At 38.1% G+C, this 23,883-nt stretch overlaps 1 protein-coding gene across 1 annotated transcript in view; it reads left to right on the top strand.

The window, feature by feature from the left end:
* Positions 1-23,883, top strand: part of TTN (titin) — a 311,080-nt gene that overhangs the window by 216,366 nt on the left and 70,831 nt on the right. Inside the window, exons 234-268 of the mRNA XM_081956298.1 lie at positions 197-383; positions 1,197-1,312; positions 1,402-1,701; positions 2,133-2,432; positions 2,533-2,638; positions 4,157-4,353; positions 4,460-4,765; positions 4,860-5,138; positions 5,886-6,185; positions 6,290-6,592; positions 7,410-7,784; positions 7,878-8,180; positions 8,709-9,008; positions 9,103-9,399; positions 9,495-9,779; positions 9,861-10,154; positions 11,792-12,091; positions 12,584-12,892; positions 12,980-13,170; positions 13,589-14,018; positions 14,735-15,043; positions 15,382-15,530; positions 15,619-15,648; positions 15,799-15,928; positions 16,023-16,322; positions 16,417-16,734; positions 17,670-17,966; positions 18,060-18,359; positions 19,103-19,417; positions 20,128-20,276; positions 21,108-21,258; positions 22,325-22,606; positions 22,718-23,020; positions 23,114-23,416; positions 23,527-23,808. Coding sequence (XP_081812424.1) covers positions 197-383; positions 1,197-1,312; positions 1,402-1,701; positions 2,133-2,432; positions 2,533-2,638; positions 4,157-4,353; positions 4,460-4,765; positions 4,860-5,138; positions 5,886-6,185; positions 6,290-6,592; positions 7,410-7,784; positions 7,878-8,180; positions 8,709-9,008; positions 9,103-9,399; positions 9,495-9,779; positions 9,861-10,154; positions 11,792-12,091; positions 12,584-12,892; positions 12,980-13,170; positions 13,589-14,018; positions 14,735-15,043; positions 15,382-15,530; positions 15,619-15,648; positions 15,799-15,928; positions 16,023-16,322; positions 16,417-16,734; positions 17,670-17,966; positions 18,060-18,359; positions 19,103-19,417; positions 20,128-20,276; positions 21,108-21,258; positions 22,325-22,606; positions 22,718-23,020; positions 23,114-23,416; positions 23,527-23,808 — 9,096 coding nt within the window. The remainder of the gene's footprint in view (positions 1-196; positions 384-1,196; positions 1,313-1,401; positions 1,702-2,132; positions 2,433-2,532; positions 2,639-4,156; positions 4,354-4,459; positions 4,766-4,859; positions 5,139-5,885; positions 6,186-6,289; positions 6,593-7,409; positions 7,785-7,877; positions 8,181-8,708; positions 9,009-9,102; positions 9,400-9,494; positions 9,780-9,860; positions 10,155-11,791; positions 12,092-12,583; positions 12,893-12,979; positions 13,171-13,588; positions 14,019-14,734; positions 15,044-15,381; positions 15,531-15,618; positions 15,649-15,798; positions 15,929-16,022; positions 16,323-16,416; positions 16,735-17,669; positions 17,967-18,059; positions 18,360-19,102; positions 19,418-20,127; positions 20,277-21,107; positions 21,259-22,324; positions 22,607-22,717; positions 23,021-23,113; positions 23,417-23,526; positions 23,809-23,883) is intronic.

Genomic DNA, 23,883 nt, shown 5'->3' with positions numbered 1-23,883 from the left:
AACCGTCTCACATCCCCACCATTTTTGATCTTGCTGATAATATGGGGCTAATTTTTTGCAGAAGGTGGCAATGCATTGGAGGCAATTAATATACAGTAAGCAGCTTTCTTGGCAGAGCAGTAGCCAGTAGCAACAGCCATCTGCATTGAAATTACAAGTACATGACTTAATTCTGACTTTGTGTTTCTTGGTTCAGATACACCAGGTGCTCCAACAGGTGTGAAGCCTATTGAGATCACTAAAGATTCTGTAACATTAACTTGGACTGAACCAGATGAAGATGGTGGCAGTCCTATCACTGGATACTGGGTTGAACGGTTTGACCCTGATCAAGATAAATGGATTCGATGCAATAAAATACCAGTTAAAGATACGACATTCAAGTAAGATCGTTATATTCTTTCAGAATATATTTTATATTATATTCTCTCAGAAAAGAAATAATGTTTTCAAATGGAAACAAATGCATACACTTGATATAGTATTCTGTATGGGAGGATTCATATCTTGCTTTCCATTATTTGAATCCTCATAAGCTGGTGGCAACATATATGATAAATCCTCTCCATTGTTATCTTCTTTGCAATGTAGGATCCACAACTGGCAATAACAGAGTAATAATATTATGAGAATAGGGTCGTGATGGCAAACCTATGGCCAGAGGTGGCACCCCTCTGTGGGCATGCATGCCATCGCCAGTTGCTTTTCTGATTTCCGGCATACATAGCAAGACAATATCACATAATGCTCCTTGCAATGAGAAACTCCTTCCTTAAAATATTAAGCAATATCCAAAAATGTTCATCTGCATTATCCGATGACATATTTTGTATTGTGCTTCAGCGATGGCACAACATGTTGGCATGCGAAAGCTTTACCTAAGCATTCTGCCTCAAGAAATCTCCTTATACTATTTATATTGGGAGATGTAAATGTATTAATGTTTCAATAAAAGGGAATAGATATAACTCAGGATTGATCTGTGGAGTCCTTGGTGCTCTCTGAGCATGGTTGTGTTTGTAGTGAAAAGTCTGCAAGCAGACAACCAAGCTCAGAGAGCACCAAGAACTTCTCATTAATGGTTTTGTTTTTTTTAAATTTACACCAGTGGAAAGATATAGAGCAACATCGTATATATGTTTAATAATATTTACTGCCAAATAAACATTGAAATACGTTTTTCTTATGATTACTAGGGTAAAGGGTCTTACAAACCATAAGAAGTACAAGTTCCGGGTGTTGGCAGAGAATCTTGCTGGGCCAGGAAAACCAAGCAAACCCACAGAGCCAATCTTGGTGAAGGATCCCATTGGTAAAAATTAACTTAGATTAATAATATCATTTAAACTCTTGATTTTAAAGTTAGCTCGCCAGATCTAAATGTTCAAATCTTATTTCCAGATCCTCCGTGGCCTCCCGGGAAACCGACGGTGAAGGATGTTGCCAAGACGACATGTTTCCTACAGTGGACAAAACCAGAACATGATGGGGGTGCCAAAATTGAATCCTACGTGGTGGAGCTGTTGAAGACTGGCACAGATGAATGGGTGAGAGTGGCTGAAGGCGTTCCCATGACAGAACATTTCCTCAAAGGACTTATGGAGAAACAAGAATATTCTTTCCGAGTGAGAGCCGTGAACAAAGCTGGGGAAAGCGAACCAAGTGAACCTAGCGATCCTGTGTTGTGCAAGGAAAGGCTAAGTAAGTAACTACTTGGGGCTGAACAGAGCTTGAAAACTTTAAAAACCCACTTGCCTTTATACTGGAAAGAGGATAAAGTACAAAATGCATTCATAACTACTTTCAAAAAGATTAGAAGCCATTCCTTTATGAACTTTTTTTTTCCTTTTTAATCTTCTTTTTCTTGTTGTTCACTTGTCTTTCTTCTTTTGTTTCTTTTCTAATACTTATATTGTTTTTAATCTTGTTAAAAACGTCTCCAATAAAGTTACATTTTAAAAAAAAACCATGAAGAATGATGGTGGCAGACCAATATAACAGTAATGTGATTTATAAAGACCTCAGGAGAAGTGAATAAAGACATACGGTTTGCCTTTAACCCATGGCTTGATAGATTCTTATTGCTTTTTTTTTTTACACAAAATAAAACTGTTTTGTTAATGTCTTCATAGATCCCCCTTCGCCGCCACGGTGGCTCGAGGTCATTAATATCACTAAAAACACTGCAGACCTTAAATGGACCGTGCCAGAAAAAGACGGGGGTTCTCCTATTACGAACTACATTGTGGAAAAGAGGGATGTGCGCCGGAAAGGCTGGCAGACTGTAGATACCACAGTAAAGGACACCAAATATACTGTGACCCCTCTGACCGAAGGTTCTCTCTACGTATTCCGTGTGGCTGCTGAAAATGCAGTGGGGCAGAGTGATTACTGTGAAATTGAGGACTCGGTTCTAGCTAAAGACACTTTCAGTAAGTTTTCGGGATTTATGTTCAAAATTTTGTGCAACGAGCTATTTCCTGTTTCCAAAGTACCAGTTTCTCTAATTTTATTTTATTTTATTTATTTTAGCTACCCCTGGAGCACCATATGCCCTTACACCAGTTGAGGTGACAAAGAGACACGTTGACTTAAAATGGGAACCACCTAAGAATGATGGTGGCAGGCCAATTCAACGGTAATATTATTAATAAAGACATCTAAGATAATATTTGTGTAGTGCAGTGGTTCTCAACCTTCCCAATGCCGCGACCCTTTAATACAGTTCCTCATGTTGTGGTGACCCCCAATCATAAAATTGGTGTCTCGGTTCCTAAGACCATCAAAAATATGTGTTTTCTGATGGTCTTAGGCAACACCTGTGAAAGGGTCGTTCGACCCCCAAAGGGGTCCTGACCCACAGGTTGAGAACCACTGGTGTAGAGATTACATTTTCTATGTATAAAATGCTAATGTTAAAAAACGCATTTACAGATACATGATTAGAGAGGAATTAATAAAATTTGTATATTCAGAGCACCCATTTTCCAGACACCAGTAGGAAATATAGGTGAAGAATGGAAAAATAGATAAAATATGTTGAGTAATTAATAGAGACACCCATTTTCCAAGTGATAAAGATTTTCTCTGGATTGAAAAAAAGTGGGGTATGATAATTTTCGGTATGCATTCTAATTTATGATCGGGTTGGTTATCTGGATCCCAAAGTAAACTTTAAAAGTTATGTAAATGGAGTAATTTGTAAGTAGGATGACATATAGGAATTGAATCACAAGCAAGGTGCTTAGAAAATAAGTTTGGTAAGAACACTATTAATTTGCTAGATAAGGTGATAGAATCATTGGCAGAACAATTCTTTTAGTGCTCCAGTGCTACAGCACTCCAACAATCCAAGGGCTTGCTGTTAATTGCAGTTTGGAAAGGAAACAATGAAGATGGAGAGCAGTGTGTAACTGTTCCCTTCCTAACGACTTCCTGGATCCTTTTTCTATATGGTACTTATTTCAAGTGCTGGAAAATAGGCTATTCAAATAACTGGTCTGAATTTGTTCCCCAAAAACAAAGAGATGGGGAGTTTAGTTTACTTCAACTCTCAGCCCCCTATGTCATCTTGGCCCAACCCCTTTGGGGAGTTAACATTTCTAGAGAAAGGAAGGACTGGGGGGGGGGGGGCATGATAGCAGTATTCCAATATTTGAAAGGTTGCCACAAGAAGGGGGTCAACTTATTTTCCAATGCACCAGAGGGCAGGGCAAGAAACAATGGATGGAAACTAATTAAGGAGAGAAGCAACCTGGAATTAGGAGAAACTTCCTAACATTGAGGACAATTAACCAGTGGAACAATTTGCTGTCAGAAGTTGTGGGTGCTTTATCACTGGTGGTTTTTAAGAAGAGACTGGGCAGTCACTTATCTGAAATGGTATAGGATCTCCTGCCTTGGGCAGTGGGCTGGATAAGAGGACCTCCATAGTCTCTTCCAGCTCTATTCTGATTCTGAAATTATACATCAGGAAAGACCACAGCAGGAAACTGATCTCATCCTTTAAATGGTTCTGTGGTTTATTATTTGCATGGAATAGTATATGTATTATACCAGGGATGCAACAAATAATCAATGTAGATCAATTTTGTTTTTAATTCAAGGTCTCAAATTGATTTCATTGCATGATTCCGTATTATTCCCCTTGATACAGATACGTTATTGAAAAGAAAGAGAAGCTTGGCACACGCTGGGTGAAAGCTGGCAAGACGGCCGGACCTGATTGCAATTTCAGAGTAACTGATGTCATTGAGGGCACAGAGGTGCAGTTCCAAGTTCGTGCTGAAAATGAGGCTGGCTGTGGTCATCCCAGTGAACCAACAGACATCCTGGCTATTGAAGATCCCACAAGTAAATTAGGATAAAAAATCATAATGTAGAAAAGATTAAGTTAAGTCAAACAGTTTTATGTTTAGTAAATGTCTCGCGAATAATATGTTTCCCTCCATTCGGCCAGGTCCTCCTTCACCACCTCTGGATTTGCATGTTACGGATGCAGGCAGAAAACACATTTCCATTGCTTGGAAACCACCCGAGAAAAATGGGGGAAGTCCTATCATTGGATACAATATCGAACTCTGTGAAGCAGGAACTGAAAAATGGATGAGAATAAATTCTCGACCGGTCAAAGACTTGAAATACAAAGCAGAAGAAGGCATTGTACCTGACAAAGAATACGTTCTCAGAGTCAGAGCTGTCAATGCTATTGGAGCTAGTGAGCCTTCAGATATTTCAGAAAACGTTGTGGCCAAAGATCCAGATTGTAAGTATATTTATTTCCAAAGCAATCGGAAAACCTACAGCCACAACAAAACTGCTCTGTAACACCGAGATTATTCTTCTCTATTTTTAAATAGGTAATCCAACTGTTGATATAAAAACTACAGATATTATTGTGGTTGAAGGTCAAAAGTTAAGTGTTCCAGTACCCTTCAGAGCTGTTCCTTCCCCAACCATTTCATGGCATAAAAGTGGGAAGGAGCTTAAAGCAGGTGACAGAACCACAATGAAAAGCGACTACACCTCTGCCTTGCTGGAAATCACAAATGCTGTCCATGCAGATGCCGGCGTTTACACCATTACTTTGGAGAATAAATTGGGTTCAACTACTGGCACAGTTAATGTCAAAGTAATAGGTAAATGTTTTTTTTCCATTAACAGACATTTACATTCAGTTCATAATGCTGAGCCAATGCAAGGAGCAATGTTTTCAGAGTTGGGTAGGGTAGGGTTGGGTAGGGTCGGGTAGGGTAGGGTCGGGTAGGGTAGGGTCGGGTAGGGTCGGGTAGGGTCGGGTAGGGTCGGGTAGGGTAGGGTAGGGTCGGGTAGGGTTGGGTAGGGTAGGGTCGGGTAGGGTCGGGTAGGGTAGGGTAGGGTCGGGTAGGGTCGGGTAGGGTCGGGTAGGACAGGACAGGACAGGACAGGATAGAGGAGGAGGAGGAGGAGGAGGAGGAGGTGGTGGTGGTGGTGGTGGTGATATTCTTTATTGGACACACAAGGAATTTGTCTCTGGTGCATAAGCTCTCAGTGTACATACAAACAACAAAGTGATAGGTCATAAATCATAAATCATAGTTACAATAATTAATCATAAGATACAAGCAACAAGTGGAAAAGCATAAGATACCAATTGGAGAAGGTAGTACAAAAGATGAGAAGATGAGAAAGATGAGAAGTCGAGAAAGAAGGAACTTATAAGCCAATTTTAATGTAATGGATATAATAGATATGATGGAGGTCAAATAAAAAGCCTAATTGTCTTTTATTCTAAGGAACTGTAATTGGTAGGCTTATCATTTTCACAAGTATGGGTATTCTTCACGTTCTTTGAATTTTTGTGGCATACTTTTCAAACTTAATACCAAATGCTTTTTTTCATCTAGGTCTGCCTGGACCATGCAAAGATATTAAGGCAAGTGACGTGACGAAAAGCTCATGCAAAGTTACCTGGGAACCGCCAGAATTTGATGGAAATACTCCCATATTGCACTATGTGTTGGAAAGAAGAGAAGCTGGGAGGAGAACATACATACCGGTGATGTCTGGTGAAAACAAATTGGCATGGAATGTAAAGGATCTTATTCCAAATGCTGAATACTATTTCCGTGTTAAAGCTGTCAATAAAATTGGAGGAGGTGAATACCTCGAATTGAGAAATCCAGTGATTGCGGAAGATCCAAAGCGTAAGTCTATGTGTTAATGAATAAATGCTTAGAATGAAAATGTAAGGTTTTTTTTTCCCCATACCTTCTGCTTATTTATTTAATTTTAAATTTTCGATACACAGAACGACCAGATCCACCTCTTGATCTTGAGACTCATAATCCAACATCAAAGTCAGTAACGCTGACATGGAAGCCACCGTTGTACGATGGAGGAACAAAAATCATGGGTTATGTTTTGGAAAAACTGGTTAAAGGCGGTGATAAATGGGAGAGATGCAATGATTATTTAGTGCCTCTTTTGACTTACACTGTAAAAGATCTTGAAGAAGGCAAAGAATATCAATTCCGAGCCCGTGCTGAGAATGCTGCAGGAGTTAGTGAACCGTCTAATATTACTCCTTTAATCAAAGCAGTGGATCCTACTGGTACGTTCTACACATTTTTTTGTCTTCTTATTTATTGTTAATACATAAAAAATATGTTATGCTATACAGGTAGGCTTCGACTTACAACTACAATTGAGCTCCAAATTGCAACTGTGCACGCGCAAACTGGGAACAGGCTCCAGCTGTTCCTCTGCCTCATTGATGTCTGACTCTGGAGGCAGCTGATAACTGGCAGAGGGCTCTGGCCCCCTCTCTGCCTCCGACACAAAGCCCTGATCAGAGCCTTCCCCAGACTCCAGGACTGGCCCATGTTCCTCCTCAACCTCCTCACTGTCCTAATCTGCTGCCAGCTTCGCTGGCGGGCCACAACACTTTTTAAATGAATCACTGCAATTGTTAAATTAGTAACATGGTTGTTAAGTGAATCTGGCTCCCCCATTGATTTTGCTTGTCAGAAGGTTACGGAAGGCGACCCCAGGACATTGTATCCGTCACAAATATGAGTCGGTTGCCATGCGTCCAAATGTTGATCACGTGACTATGAGGATGCTGCAATGGTTGTAAGGGTGAAAAAAAAACTCACACTTTTAATAAGTCACTTTTTTCAGTGCTGCTGTAACTTCAGTCACTAAATGAACTGTTGTAAGTTGAGGACTACCTATAATTGTCACTCATAAATTAATGTTGGATATTTATTATTATTATTATTATTATTATTATTATTATTATTATTATTATTATTCACAGCCTTTAGGGCTTGTTGTTGTTGTTGTTGTTGTTGTTGTTGTTATTATTATTATTATTATTATTATTATTATTATTATTATTATTATTATTATTATTATTATTATTACAGAGGCTCCAAAGGTCTCCCTTAGTGCTAATTTACAGGCCGGCCTTGAAGTGAAGCAAGGTGCTGATATTCCACTAGATGCGCGGATTTCAGGTTCTCCTTACCCAGAAATTGCTTGGTTATGGAACGATGAAGTCATCAGACCCGAAGAAATTAAGAAGAGAGTCGTCAAGGTTTCCAGGAAGAAGAAAGGTGAAGCTGAAGATGACGAGCCTTTCCATTTATCCATAAGTGAGCGGCTAAGCATTGACAACAGTAAAAAAGGAGAGTCTTCCCTAGTTGTTCGAGATTCACTCAGACCAGACCATGGTACATTCACTATCCGAGTCGAAAATGACCATGGCGTAGCTAAAGCTTCATGTGAAGTCAATGTTTTAGGTACGTCCCTGTATATAATTGATTTCACTTCTTGTTCAAAAGACACGTTATGATACATGCAAGAGTTCATCATTGTTTTTGCTTTAAAAATAGATGTTCCTGGACCTCCGGTCAACTTTATTTTTGAAGAAGTGAGAAAAAATTCCATCACTTGCAAATGGGAGCCCCCTCTTGATGACGGTGGTAGCGAAATCCTGAATTATGTCTTGGAAAAGAAAGACAGCGCCAAAACTGAAACTGGCTGGGTTACAGTCACCTCCACACTTAGGCACTGCAAGTATAATGTCCTTAAACTGATTGAAGGAAAAGAATACGTCTTCCGTGTGAAAGCGGAGAACAGAGTAGGGCCTGGACCACCTGCTGTTTCAAAACCTGTGGTAGCTAAAGATCCATTCGGTAAGCCTTAACCCTTATAAGAAACAATTCATCATTCTCCTCCAAGACCATGCATGTTGTCGCATCTGTTATATGTTAATATTAAAACTTTGGTTCAGAGGTCGGCTTCCTCTTCGGTTTTGTGTATTGTTGTGAAAGTCTCATTTAGTGGAATTATGTTTCATTAATTAGAGATGAGCTTTGTGACCATCAATATATGAACTGATTAATAGGATATCATAAGCCATTTTCTCTTAAATGAGAACCACCCCATATTAGTGGAGAATTGAGAGATGTATTTCAAAATAAATAGTGTGGAAATCATGGACACTTTATTTCATGGTAACCACTGGTAAAACTCCACTGCATTTAGCAAATGACATTCCAAATAAAAGATCACCAGGCTGAGCCCTTGATGAATTTCTGTAGGACTGTATTGAACATCTTATGAATAATGTAAATACTCCATATGTCAATTAAAAATTCTCGCATGAAATTTCAAATATGTATGTTCTGGCATTAAAAATCCGCTTATTTCCTTGTGTATAGGTCCTCCTGATGCACCTGATAAACCTTTAGTAGAGGAACCTAGCAGCAGTAGTATGTTGGTTAAATGGAATGAGCCTAAAGACAACGGCAGCCCCATTCTGGGATACTGGATTGAAAAACGTGAAATCAATGGCACACATTGGGCTCGGGTGAATAAAGATCGTATAAACGCTCTGGAAACAAGAGTTGAAGGATTGTTGGAAGGATTAACGTACGTTTTCAGAGTTTGTGCTGAAAATGCAGCTGGTCCTGGCAAATTTAGCCCCCCATCAGATCCTAAGATTGCACAAGATCCAATATGTAAGTTCTTTAATAAATACAGTTCTCACTAGTTAAAGTAAGGTAGCTTTAAATTACTAGCTGCTAATTTGATTTACATATTTATTTTCTTTAGTACCACCTGGCCCACCTATTCCAAGAATCCTTGACACAAGTTCAACATCTATTGACCTAGCGTGGGATGCTCCACTATACAATGGAGGTGGAGACATCACTGGTTACCATGTTTATAAGCTATTTCTGGGTTCCAATGAATGGTCCCGTTGCACAGAGAAACCTGTGAAGGTTCTAAGCTACCTAGTTAAAGGAATCAGAGAAGGTGCTGATTACAAACTTCGTGTGACTGCTCTTAATATTGCTGGGGAAGGGCCTCCTGGAGAAACAGAACCTGTAACTGTTGCAGAACCTAAAGGTATTGTTTTTATTTACATTGAAATACATCCCGGTGTGAAAATAATTACTGTCATTATGAAATAATCAATGCTCTTTTCTTTTTTCTGACTATAGAACCTCCCACTGTGGAACTAGATGTTTCTGTCAAGCAAGGTGTTCAGATACTGGCAGGTCAAACCCTTACACTGCCTGCTACTGTTACTGGGCGTCCTCATCCTACAATTGTGTGGACTTTAGAGGATGGGAAAATTGACACGGAGCGAGTGGTGATTGAGAACGTTGGCACTTCATCAGTATTAAGTATCAAAAATGCACTCAGGAAAGACCACGGAAGATATGTGATTACTGCGACTAATGAGAGTGGCTCCAAATCGGCTGCAACCAGAGCAGAAATATTTGGTAAGAAATGCTGGATTTTATGAAATGATTTGAGGAGGTGTTTGTGGCTTTGTTATTATATTTTGTGTCTTCTTTTTTCAGACGTTCCTGGGCCAGTAACTGATCTGCATCCTGTTGTGGTGAACAGAAAAATGTGTCTCCTTAACTGGGATGATCCCAAAGACGATGGAGGAAGTGAGATTATAGGCTTCATCGTAGAGAGGAAAGACGCCAAAATGCATACTTGGAGACTCGCTGTGGATACCGATAGATCAAAATGTGACATTACTGGTCTTGTAGAAGGGCAAGAATATAAATTCCGGGTATCCGCCAAGAACAAGTTTGGCTGTGGTCCACCAGTTGAACTTGGACCACTACTTGCTGTTGATCCCAAAGGTATTTTTTTTTTGTTAATATGACCCATGAGGGTGTTTGAGGGATAATTTGACTCTTAATTTCAACTGTGAAATATTTATATCCATTTATAATACCAAGATTTTTCCTGTTGAAAAAAGTCACCGGACTATTTTTTTTTCACAGTTATAGCTAGGACACATGCATTTCTTGGAAGAATACCATAGTCCTATCAAAAGAGCTGTTTCCGCATTACTAATATCTACAATGTAATGATACATGTATATTGGTTGCTTTTGGGCGAGACAGACTATTTTCCTAGTGATTTAAATGGTCCAGGAAGGAACTACTGCCAAAATAAATAAATATAAATCTAAATAAATCCAAACAGCCTATCTATCTTTTATATGTCCTTCAGTTCATAAACATACTGCAAGCAGGATTGGGCAGAAACAGATCTCCAGGTTGTTCTCTGGGCGACTCAGAATAGATCACTCATGCTTTCCAGTTAAATAATAATCACAATATATTTTGTGTAAAAATATTGTGAGTTCAATCTAGTTCTGATAGTGAAAGCATATTTGCCCCCCAAACATCCTACCCCTGGTCTTTGTTGTATGCTTTTTGCAGTTGTCTCTGTTTGTTGGATCTTGGGGTTTTTCTTGAAATGTAAATGTAAATAAATTCAGAAAGGCTGAACTCCGCTTATTTCTAATTTAGAGTATTTATTATTAAGCACCAAACTAAAGAAATACAGTAGGTCACAAATTAATTTATCCTAATAGCCTGGGGAATAAATTTGGAACTCACATAGAATATAGGTAAAATATCTATTGGAATATCAAAACGCTTGAGACCAAGAGGAAACTAGAAATATCAATATTTTCACATTCAAATTATCATGAAGACAGAAATGTTAATTATGTTCCTTGTAGATACAGGGTACACTTTTATACTCTTTCCAAGATTTGGTGAATGCACAACGACCTATCCTTAATCATAACATCGTAATTGTAATATAAAAGCTGTCTCTTGGCTGATTCTGTCAATGCCTTCTTTTATCAAAGGGTTTTTTGGAGTTATAACTGAGTGGTGGGGCAGAGAAATCTTCAAAAGTACATTAACATGGGCAGAATAATCTATGTGTCTAATTCTCTGAAAATAGGAATATAATACCAAATGAATTCATTAGTTAAATTTTTCATGCCTTTAATTGTAAGTCATACTACTACATAATCACAGATGTGATTTAAAAAACTTTCTTCCAGTGCAAGTTCAGTCAATCAGAAGCGAGCTGGAAGGGACCTTCAAGGTCTTCTAGTCCAACCTGCTGCTAAAGCAGGAGACCCAATACCATTTCAGACAAGTGACTGTCCAGTCTCTTCTTAAAAACCTCCACTGATAAAGCAACCACAACTTTTGATGGCAAGCTGTTCCACTGGTTAATTATTCTCACTATTAGAAGTTTCTCTTTAATTCCACGTTGCTTCTCTCCTTGATTGTTTGTCCACTGTTTCTTGTCCTGAGGCTTTATAAAACAGTACTAATAGTTCACGTGATTTTGATTCTATGCCTTTATACAACCAAGGGTTGTATTAGCCTTTTTGGCAGCTGCTGCACACTGCTGACTCATGTTTAAGATTGTGAATTAAGCCTATCACTATAATTTCTCACAATAGGCCCTCCAACTGCCCCTGAGAGGTTCATGTATACCGAGAGAACAAAATCATCAATAACCCTTGACTGGAAGCCCCCTCGTAATGATGGCGGCAGCCCTATCATTGGCTATCTTGTGGACAAGAGAAGACATGACTCAACTGAATTTGAAAGAGTCAACAAAACACCTTGCCGAGCCACCTCCCTTCTTGTGGATAATCTTGCCGATTTGCATATGTATGAATTCCGAGTCAAGGCAGTCAATGAAATTGGAGAAAGTGAACCTTCACTGCCTCTCAACGTTGTCATACAAGATGATGAAGGTGAAGTGCTTTAATAATTATACCTCAACTTTAATTGGGATAATAATTACAAGAACAGAGGTTCTGTTAATAATTATTAATCTTTAATCTATATATTAAAAAATGGCTGTGTGTGTGTGTATAACTCCAGAGAATAACTCTGGAATATCTCGAGCAATGTCAACCAAAGTTGGTACACAGATAACTTACTCTCTAGAAACAAGTACTGTGGGGGTAAAACACCCCTAACACCTCTTATGGTGTGTATTCTGTTAAGATACAGCCTGTTGTGCCTTAAAATGGCTTTTACCATATCATACGCAGTGGAGTTGCCATGGTAACAGCTTCACAGTACTCTACAAGGGGGCTCTCTCTGGTAAGAGGGAAAATCCAATCTTAGAAATCCTGTCTAATACAGGATTAGGATAAATAAATACCTGGGCAATGCTAGGTTATCAGCTAGTATATTTTAAAGAACTGCATTGTTATTGATTGTGGGGATTTCCTTTTCAGAACCTCCAACAGTGACATTGCGCCTGGCCGTTAGGGGAGATACTATCAAAGTCATGGCAGGGCAACCGGTGAACATGCCTGCTGATGTAACGGGTCTTCCAATGCCAAAGATTGAATGGTCCAAAAATGAGGTTCCCATTGAGAAAACATCAGATGCCCTTAAGATCACCAAAAAGGAACTATCTAGAACAGAGGCCAAAACTGAGCTCAGTATGCCTAAAGTAGTTAGAAATGATAAAGGCACTTACACAGTTACAGCTTCCAATCGTTTGGGCTCCGCATTCCGCAACGTTCACCTTGAAGTATTTGGTAAGTATCTGATGAGCTGCTTTCAGAGATTAACAATGTCTCCCCTTTGTTCTGATATAACATGGTGTTGAAATTGGCTTTATCTAGATCGTCCTTCTCCACCAAGAAACCTCGCCGTTTCTGACATCAAGGCTGAATCTTGCTGTTTAACCTGGGATGCTCCACTTGATAATGGTGGCAGTGAAATTACCCACTACATTATTGAGAAGCGAGATGCAAGCAAGAAGAAAGTAGATTGGGAGGAAGTATCCAGCACTGTGGTAGACAGACGATTTGGGGTAAATTTGATTTTGAAGAAAAATGCATGGTTTCAAGAGACTGAATGCAAATAAAGACAAGCATTAAAACAACTTTTTATTGTATTTTGATTAAATTCAGGGCTAGGAGATCTTTTAATGCAACGTCAGCTTGGAATAAGCTACCATATGTTAGAACTGCTACTTATAAATAATATGTAGTGCTTGAGTTTATCATTACAAAATACTTTCAAATTATTGATGTAAAGCATATCCAAACAATTTTTCAGACTGATTTTTTAAAACTATTCTGAATATTGTTAAACAAAAGTACCTAGCACGACCAAATCTTGTCTAATGGCTTTTAATACGCTGTCTTGAAATTTGTGGAAATAACCCAAATGTTTAATTTTCCAATTAATGACACATGCTATTTTGTGCTTTTTGTTACATTTTTCAGGTCTATAAACTGATAACCAATGGTCAATATCAGTTTAGAGTTAGGGCTGTAAACCGGTATGGAACAAGTGATGAATGTCTTTCAGAGAAAGTGGTCATCAAGGATCCTTATGGACTCCCTGGGCCGCCTGGAAAACCAAAAGTCATAGATCATACTAGATCATCCATGCTTATAACATGGACACCTCCTTTGGATAATGGTGGAGCACCGATTACTGGCTATTGGCTAGAGAAGAAAGAAGAAGGAGGTGTCTATTGGTCTCGTGTCAACAGAGCACCTGTAACAAAACCTTCAGTGAAAGGATTGGAATTCAATGTCTTGCGTTTGCTTGAAGGAGTAAAATATCAGTTCAGGGCGATGGCTGTTAACATTGCTGGAATTGGTCCTCCCAGTGAACCATCAGATCTTGTTGAAGCTGCAGATCCAATCTGTGAGTATACAGTACAGAGAGTATTAAGTGTTACATGATTTCAAAAGACATCCTCTGACATTCAGTTTCATTCACCCTGAACCTGTCTAATAGCCATCCTATGATTTTAGCACATGAAGTATGAGGGGGCAATATATTGTGAATTTCCCCTCATTGTCATAAGAACATATCTTCATAATTTATAGCAAATCACCTTAATTGCTTGTTTTATTAGAAAAATACAGGTAGTCCTTGACTGATAACAGTGACTGTTCAAAATTACAACAGCACTGAAAAAAAGTGACTTATGACCGTTTTTCACACTTGCAACCATTGCAGCATCCCCATGGTCATGTAATCAAAATTCAGAAACTTGGCAACTGTCTCATATTTATGATGGTTGCAGTTTCCCGGGAATCACGTGATTCCTCTCTTGTGACTTTCTGACAAGCAGAGTCAATGGGGGAAGCCAGATTCACTTAACGGCCACATGACCAACTTAACAAATGCAATGATACACTTAACAAATGTGGCAAGAAAAGTTATAAAATGGGGCAAACTCACTTAACAAATGTTTCACTTAGCAACATAAAATTTGGGCTCTATTGTGATCGTAACTCAAGGACTACCCATATATAGCCTACATCTTTAACATTTGAAGTTGGGGGAGGCTTTTTTTACCTCAGCCAAGTAAAATACATAATTCTCATTCAGAACATTTTACATTTACCCAATAGTTCCTCCTGGTGCACCATCCTGCCCAGATGTCAAAGATAGAACTAAGTCAACAATATCTCTCGCATGGAAACCTCCACAAAAAGATGGCGGCAGTCCTATTAAAGGTTATATTGTTGAAATGCAAGAAGAAGGTACTTTGGATTGGAAGAATGTAAATGAGCCAGACAAGCTGTTCCCAACCTGTGAATGTACTGTGCCCAACCTGAAAGAGCTAAGAAAGTACAGATTTAGAGTAAAAGCTGTCAATGCTGCAGGAGAATCAGAGCCAAGTCTTGCTACCTCAGAAATACCATGCAAAGAAATTCTAGGTAAGCATTCTGGAATATTTTGTGTTACAACGTGAAATAAAGTCAGAGTATGAACGATCGAATAACATGTGAATGGAGATTCCAGAGTAGCTGCCCAACGTTTTATTGTGAATTTAGGAGAGGTGAATGGTGTCTAGAATTTCTGTGATTCCTTCTCCAAAGAGCTATATCTGCTATTAATGTTCCAACGTATTATATTTTATATTTTTCCAAGCAGCCCTAGAACTTTGTTAAAATGGGAGGCCTAGCTCTCTTATACATGTATATTTTCCATGAGAAAAATGCATAACTCGAATGATTATAAATAGATTTTCAATTATGTGATTTATATCTTGTAGAAGAGCCAGAAATATTTATTGATGTGAAAGCACAAGATTTGCTTTCTTGTCGTACTGGCTCGACAATCAAAATCCCAGCAATTATTAAAGGACGCCCAGTTCCCAAAGTAACTTGGGAATTTGAAGGAGATGCAAAGAAAGCAGCAAAGGTCAGAGAGAAAGAAAATTACACTTTCTAAATTTTAACTACATTTATTTAAATATCTTTAGATTTACTGTTCTCTCTTTTATTTAAAGGATGGACATAATATACCCGAAGATGCTACGGTAAGAAATAATGTTACATTTGAATTCACTACATTTAATTTTTATTTCAATTTAAATAAATTTATATATCATTATATTCACTATTATAAGAGTTAACTGCTTTATTTTTTAAAAATAATCTGTGAGTTCATTTTGATTTTGTCTACATAGGTGAAATCAACTGATACCACTTCGGAAATTACTATTCCTGAGTGTAACAGAGGTCATTCTGGAAAATATAGCATTACAGCCAAAAATAAAGCAGGACAGAAAACTGTAAATGTGAGGGTGAATGTTCTTGGTAAGTTTATTGAATCTTCATTTTGCACTGATTCTCCAGTACTGCGGATTAAAATACAGCTTTATAAAATTACCTGGTGTTTTCTCGTTGATAGATGTTCCTGGGCCACCTAAAGACCTGAAAGTAAGTGATATAACAAGGTGCAACTGTAAACTTTCATGGAAAATGCCAGACAATGATGGTGGAGACAGAATCAGAAATTATATTATAGAGAAGAGAACTGTTGAAGGGAAAGCCTGGACCAAGGTGAATGCAAACTGTGCTGGAACATCATTAATTATACCTGATCTCATAGCTGGACAACAATATTTCTTCCGTGTACGTGCAGAAAACCGCTTTGGTGTTGGCCCACCAGCAGATACAATTCAGAGAACCACAGCAAGAGATCCCATCCGTGAGTTAAATCAAAGCGAAAAACTTGCTTTTATTAGCATAATGTAATGTTTACCAATGCTTACTCTGCTCTACTTGTTCCTTTTTTTTTTAAGAACCTCCTGATCCGCCGATCAAACTTAAGATTGGTGTTGTCACTAAGAACTCTGCCAGCTTGACTTGGAAACCTCCAAAGAACGATGGGGGTGCTCCTGTGACACATTACAATATCGAGTGCCTTCGTTGGGATCGGACAGGTCAAGGCAAGGAAGCCTGGCGCCAGTGCAATAAACGTGATGTGGAAGAAACAAAGTTTACAGTTGAGGACCTTAATGAAGGTGATGAATATGAATTCAGAGTGAAAGCAGTAAACGAAGCAGGTCCTAGCAGACCATCAGCTACAGTTGGACCTATTGTTATCAAAGATCAGACATGTAAGTATCATCACCATTGTTTATTTCAGCCATTGATCAATAAAATTTATAGCAATAGCACTTAGACTTATATACCACTGTATACCAAGGATACAGGCTTGTACACCATAACTTTATAGCCCTCTCTAAGCGGTTTACAAAGTTAGTGTATTACCCCCAACATTCTGAGTTCTCATTTTACGAGCTCGGAAGGAGGAAAGACTAATTCAACCTGAGTTGGTGGGAAACGAACTGCTGGCAGGTGATAGAATTAGCCTACAATAATGTATTCTAACCACTGCACCACCATGGCTCTATTCAAAGCTAAAATTAAAGCTATCCCATTGTGCCAATGGGTTAATCTACTTATTGTAAAAATAACCAAAATTTGAGGTGCTAACACAAATATAAAGATATACTACCAATACTATTAAATTTAGAAATATAATTAGGATTACAAAATCAACTATGAATGTAGTGCTATATAAATCTATGTAATTTGTATGCTGTTATATAAAGTATATAGAACACTAAAAATGACCAAGTACTCATAGTATGAATGTCAAAATCACAAAAATTTAAAGATCTTTCAAAACTTAATATTAATGAAGTGAACTATGATACAAAAAAATACATAGCATATAAAAAGAGATGGCAGTGAATCTAAAGAAAATATAAAATACTCTCTCCCCCATCCCAAAAAATAAAAACCAACTATGGGCATTGTTTCAATTCTTCTAATAGCTGCAATGACAAAGATGTAAATAATGATTAATGGGTGTAACAAAATGTATATAAGAAAATTAACTGGGTTAGCACTGTTACTATTATATTTTGCTACTTGTTAGAAAATAAAGTATTGAGAAACAATCAGTTGTTTTTTTGCTTCAAAATTCAAGTAAAAATACTTTTACCTCCATGTCCTTTGCATTGATAGAATATTTTTTTGTTTGTAGGTCCTCCATCAATTGAACTCAATGAGTTTATGGAGGCAGAAGAAGGAACAGATATTAACATTGTAGCTAAAGTGAAGGGTGTGCCTTTCCCTGCATTGACTTGGGCCAAAGCTCATCCAAAGACACCAGATGACAAACTACCAGTGATATACGATCAACACGTCAATAAAGCTGTGGGTGAAGACTCTTGCACGTTGGTGATACAACAGTCTCGCAGAAAGGATACAGGCTTGTACACCATAACTGCTGTCAATAATTTTGGAACAGCTGCAAAGGAGATGAGACTAAATGTTCTAGGTAAATAATAATCACTTTTAGTTTTGACAATCTAATTTACAGTTTATTACTTAATTTTACAATTTGCTTCACTTTATCAAATATATTTTTCAGGTCGCCCTGGACCACCAGAAGGACCCATTAAATTTGAATCTATTTCAGCTGATCAGATGACATTGTCTTGGCTACCTCCAAAAGACGATGGTGGCTCTAAAATAACAAACTATGTCATTGAAAAAAGGGAAGCAAATAGAAGGACATGGATCAACGTTACCAAAGAACCTAAGGAATGCATTTTCACAGTTCCCAAGCTGGTTGAAGGTCATCAATATATCTTCCGCATTATGGCACAGAATAAATATGGCGTTGGAGAACCTCTTGATAGTGAACCTGAAACAGCAAGGAATCTTTTCAGTAAGTACAGATTTTGTTTCAAACAGATTTATCTGGAAAACATAACTGAAGAGGAATCAGAATTAATCACTGTGATCATCACAAACCAGAGTTGTATCAAAACACTACAAACCAAGAGTTATTTCAAATGTATTTATAATGATTATTTAAAGTCTTCAAAAATATTTTTCTTTACATAACTTTTATAGTTTCTTAAAATTCACCTTAATTTTATATCAACTCTCAATTTTGAATTGTATAATTTTACTTTATTTATTGTTCGTATTTTATTATAGGTAAAATTGTATATTTTAATTAATTGTACATATTCTATTCTAGATAACCTCTTTAATTTTTATCAGTAAAAACTTAATTAAGATTTCTGAATTAGCATCTGTATACTTTATTATGCATCATTAAGTACAGTGTTGGAACAAAGAAAATCCAGTTTGCCCCAACATTAGGAACCAGCCATGCTGCTCTTGGGATCTGTTGAACCATCATCACACGTGAAATGATGGTGGTTAGCAGAGAATGCAATAATTATATTGACTCCTCTAGTTTGAAAAAGGCAGTTTTAAAAATTGTGCTTTCCCAATTGCTGATAATGGTTCAGTAAGTAGGAGAATTTGAGAGATGTGAGTTACAGCTAGATATCTCAATCCCTCTTATTCCGCACAGTTCCAAGTAAAAGCTGCAAAATATTTTGCAAAAAATGAGCAGTAGTACTTTATTTTACAATATGTATCTTTTTTTTCCCCTAGCTGTTCCTGGAATTTGTGACAAGCCAACAGTAAGCAGTGTCACACATGACTCAATGACTGTCAACTGGGAGGAGCCAGAATATGATGGAGGCTCTCCCGTGACAGGCTACTGGCTGGAACGCAAAGAAACCACTGGAAAGAGATGGACAAGAGTTAACCGTGATCCTATTAAGCCTATGACCCTTGGTGTTTCTTACAAAGTACCTGGCCTCATTGAAGGTTCAGATTATCAGTTCCGTGTATATGCTATCAATGCTGCTGGTGTCGGTCCACCAAGCATGCCTTCTGATCCAGTCACTGCAAGGGATCCAATTGGTAAATTGCTTCAATTGTTTTTTGTTTTGTACGAAAAGAGGGAAAGAATAGAATAGAATAGAATTCTTTATTGACCAAGTGTGATTGGACACGCAAGGAATTTGTCTTTGGTGCATACAGTATGCTCTCAGTGTACATAAAAGGAAAGAAAATGTACCTTCGTCACAAATCATAAGGTACAATACTTAATGATAGTCATAGGGTACAAATAAGCAATCAAATCATACTAGGAAACAATCAATATAAATGGTAAGGATACAAGCAACAAAGTTACAGTCATATAGTCATAAGTGGGAAGAGATGGGTGATAGGAACGATGAGAAGACTAATAGTAATAGTAATGCAGCCTTAGTGAATGGTTTGACAGTGGTGAGGGAATTATTTGTTTAGCAGAGTGATGGCGTTCGGGGAAAAACTGTCCTTGTGTCTAGCTCTCTTGTGTGCAGTGCTCTATAGCATCATTTTGAGGGTAAGAGTTAAAACAGTTTATGTCCAGGATGCGAGGGGTCTGTAAATATTTTCACAGCCCTCTTTTTGACTCGTGCAGTGTAGGGGTCCTCAATGAAAGGCAGGTTGGTAGTAATTGTTTTTTCTGCAGTTCTAATTATCCTCTGAAGTCTATGTCTGTCTTGTTGGGTTGCAGAAGGGAGGCCTTATCAAACAGCTGGCAGTAGATGCTTATTATAAATAAATTTTCTTGTGTTTTTCAGCTCCACCTGGCCCTCCAATTCCAAAGGTCACTGACTGGACAAAATCATCAGTTGATCTTGAGTGGGCTCCACCATTAAAAGATGGTGGCTCTAAAGTTACTGGTTACCTTGTTGAATTTAAAGAGGAAGGGAAGGAAGAATGGGAAAAGGTAAGTAATGAGACACCATGAAAATGTATTTCTGACACCTTACGGAAGGGCTTGTTAGTTGGACATATTCAGGAAGTAATGATGAGCACTGACCTCTATCCTCCAAGATGTCTCTGCTTCATCAGTCTGACCTCATAGCAGCAGGATCACTGCTTTGGGTCTCTTTGGGAAGCTTTTACAGAAAGATGGGTAACCTATGGAGCAAGAGCAACAAAGAGAAAAGATGAAAGGCATTTGTATCAGACAAGGCCAGTTAAACCTGAAAAGAAATAGAAAAGAGGAAGACAATGCTTTCTGTACACAGACAAACCCCTTATGTTACATCAGCTGCATTACTGTTTCTGTACCGAAATATTAATCAAACCAATTATCCGAGGAAGTACTCGAAGTTAGAAAAATAAACCTCTAATTTTAGAATTACTAGCTGTGACTAGCATCACTCTTAAATCACATTTTACATGCAATTCATCTGAATGTCTAGAATAAGACTGTATTTTTTTAAATGGCATATGCGTTTAATGCAATAGCACATACATATTTAGCTTTCTTTGTGAATTAGAGACACTTGTGGAGAAACTATGACTGTATACAATTTATCTAAGAATTTAATTGAGAAAGGTTACCCACATATTATGTGCCTTGGAGATAAAGATGGTGATTTCATCTTTTATTCATTATTAATGAATTTTTCCTGATTCGGAACTTTACAGTCAATTGCTCTATAAAGAAACGTGCATGCCAATATCAGAGCCGCCCATATTCCCTTCTGTTCTAGTTGTTCTGCCCTGCAGGAAATGTCATAGGTGACTTTATGTTATTTTTCATTTTCAGGCAAAAGATAAAGAAATAAGAGGAACCAAGTTTGTTGTGGCAGGATTAAAAGAAGGAGGCTTCTACCGATTTAGAGTCAGAGCAATCAATGCTGCTGGCATTGGAGAGCCTGGAGACGTTACTGAAGTTATTGAAATAAAGGACAGAATAGGTATTTCTTAGGAAAAATATTTTTTTCTTAAAAGGGTAAAATATTGAAAATCTATCATTTACCTTATACGTTCTTAATGAATTGGGATTATGAGTGAATAGAGAGGAGGCTATATTGCTGAAGATGGTAAATGCCTTGAAATATAAGGTGAAAATTATCCACTGCTTGGGTGGGGGCTGTTTTCCTGATAAATTTCCTTTTGAACTTATTCTTTTTATACCTAATTACATCATTCCACAATTGCCATTATGTTTTATTCCCTCCCCCCCACCCACACACAGAGACCCTTTTCTTACCTTCGAGTCTCACCACAGGCGGCTCTTTCCCAATATCTAGCTTCTCCTCCACCCCAGTCTTCTTTGAATTATTGCTGGAAGAAAGTTGTATATTTTAAGGGCTAGCGTATTTTTCTGTATGAGGGTGGTTTGTGAGGAGATTTTATTTATTTAGGAAATTTATATTGCCGCCTATTTTCCCATGGCGACTCAAGGCGGCTTACAAGAATATAGAAACCTCATATAAAAACAATAAAACTAATAAAAGAGAGAATCATACAATAAAATAATATAATAAAATTACCGCCTGACCCGGAAACAACACATCACACGAGCCACTTAATGGGCTCCATCCCACTCTGTGTTCCCCAGGCCTGCTGGCAGAACCAGGTCTTTAGCGCCTTCCGGAAGAGTATTAGAGTGAGGGGCCATTCTAATATCTGGGGGAATGATGTTCCAGAGAGAGGGAGCAATTAATTATTACAATTAATTATTATTCAATCATGTAAGTGTCTTTCGGCCACGCCCTTGTTTAGAGTGACATGTTTCTTATGACAACATGTGTGCACATGCAAATACACTCAGAGAGCTATATATACATGCACACATATATAATGTGCCATATACACATATTTAGATGGTCTCCAGAATTAGTTTTGTTTGTTGAAAAGGAGAAGAAATTAGGCATGGTTACAGGATTTTTGTATCTGTTTATACTTTTCTTTCCTATCTACTCCAGTTTCCTTTTCGAAAGGTATGGCATCTATAAAATGCATTCTTTTTTTCTACAGTTCCTCCTGATCTCCAACTGGACGCCCACGTAAAAGACAGAATTGTTGTTCATGCCGGTGGGGTCATCCGCATTATAGCTTATGTCTCAGGAAAGCCACCTCCAACTGTTACTTGGAGCAGGGATGAAAGACCTCTGCCGGAGGAAGCTAAAATTGAGGAAACTGCTATCAGTTCTTCTATGGTCATAAAGAACTGCAAAAGAAATCACCAGGGTATCTACACGCTCCTTGCTAAAAATGCAGGGGGAGAAAGAAAGAAGACTATTATCGTTGATGTGCTAGGTAAACTTCAAAAAGCTGAATGTCTTTATCTCACTGTTCTTGTGGATCTTAGTTCTTGGTGGCAAATGTTCATCCTGCTTACATTTCTCTTTTTCTTGTTTCCTTTAACAGATGTACCTGGCCCAGTTGGAGTTCCATTCCTTACGGAAAACCTAACCAACGATTCTTGCAAACTTACATGGTTTTCTCCAGAAGACGACGGAGGTTCACCTATTACCAACTACGTTGTTGAAAAGCGGGAAGCAGATCACAGAGCTTGGACACCAGTGACTTACACTGTCACTAGACAAAATGCCACCGTGCAGGGATTGATTGAAGGCAAATCATACTTCTTCCGCATTGCAGCGGAGAATATCATTGGCATGGGCCCCTTTATAGAGACGACAAACGAGCTCCTAATCAGAGACCCGATCAGTATGTATCTTAATCTTTTGTCAGCAAAGATTGCAATAAAAATAGTCTTAGGAATATGTGTTTAATCTGCTGTATTTTTTTTTTAATTTCTAGCCGTGCCTGAGAGGCCTGAGGATCTTGAAGTAAAAGCAGTAACTAAGGAGTCTGTTACACTGACTTGGAACCCACCCAAGTATAATGGTGGCTCTGATATAACCATGTACGTTTTGGAAAGTCGACTCATTGGAAAGGATAAATTTACTAGAGTTACAAAAGAGAAAATGCTTGATCGGAAATATACTGTGGAAGGATTGAAAGAAGGTGACACTTATGAGTATCGCGTGAGCGCTTGCAATATTGTGGGACAAGGCAAACCTTCATTTTGCACAAAACCCATCACTTGCAAGGATGAAATTGGTAAGTTTGATCTCTGGAAGCTACCCCACTAGGGTGCACTGGTTGATTTCCATTATTATTACTTTTTAAATGCTTATTTTTCTTTTCTTTTTCTTAAACAATATTTTTAGCTCCTCCTCAGCTTGAGCTTGATATCCGAGAAAAACTGACAGTCCGCAAAGGAGAAGCATTCAGTCTGACTGGCCGATATTCAGGCAAGCCAGCACCAAAGATTACTTGGTACAAAGATGACATCACGGTGAAAGAAGACAAACGAACTGTGATCAAGACTACTCCGGCTACAATTTGCTTGGGTGTATTAAAATCCGTCCGTGAAGATTCAGGCAAATATAGTGTTGTTGTAGAAAACAGTTCAGGATCAAGAAAAGGATTTTGTCAAGTTACTGTTGTTGGTAAGTCTTGTTCTAGGACTCGGTTTACAATATTTGCTTGGAAGATCTGTGTGAGAGTTGATTGAGTATAATTAA

Source organism: Natrix helvetica (assembly GCF_964273705.1).
Source record: "Natrix helvetica genome assembly, chromosome: 1".
In the NCBI taxonomy this organism is placed as follows: Eukaryota; Metazoa; Chordata; class Lepidosauria; order Squamata; family Natricidae; genus Natrix; species Natrix helvetica.
This window is presented reverse-complemented; position numbering and strand designations above follow the sequence as displayed.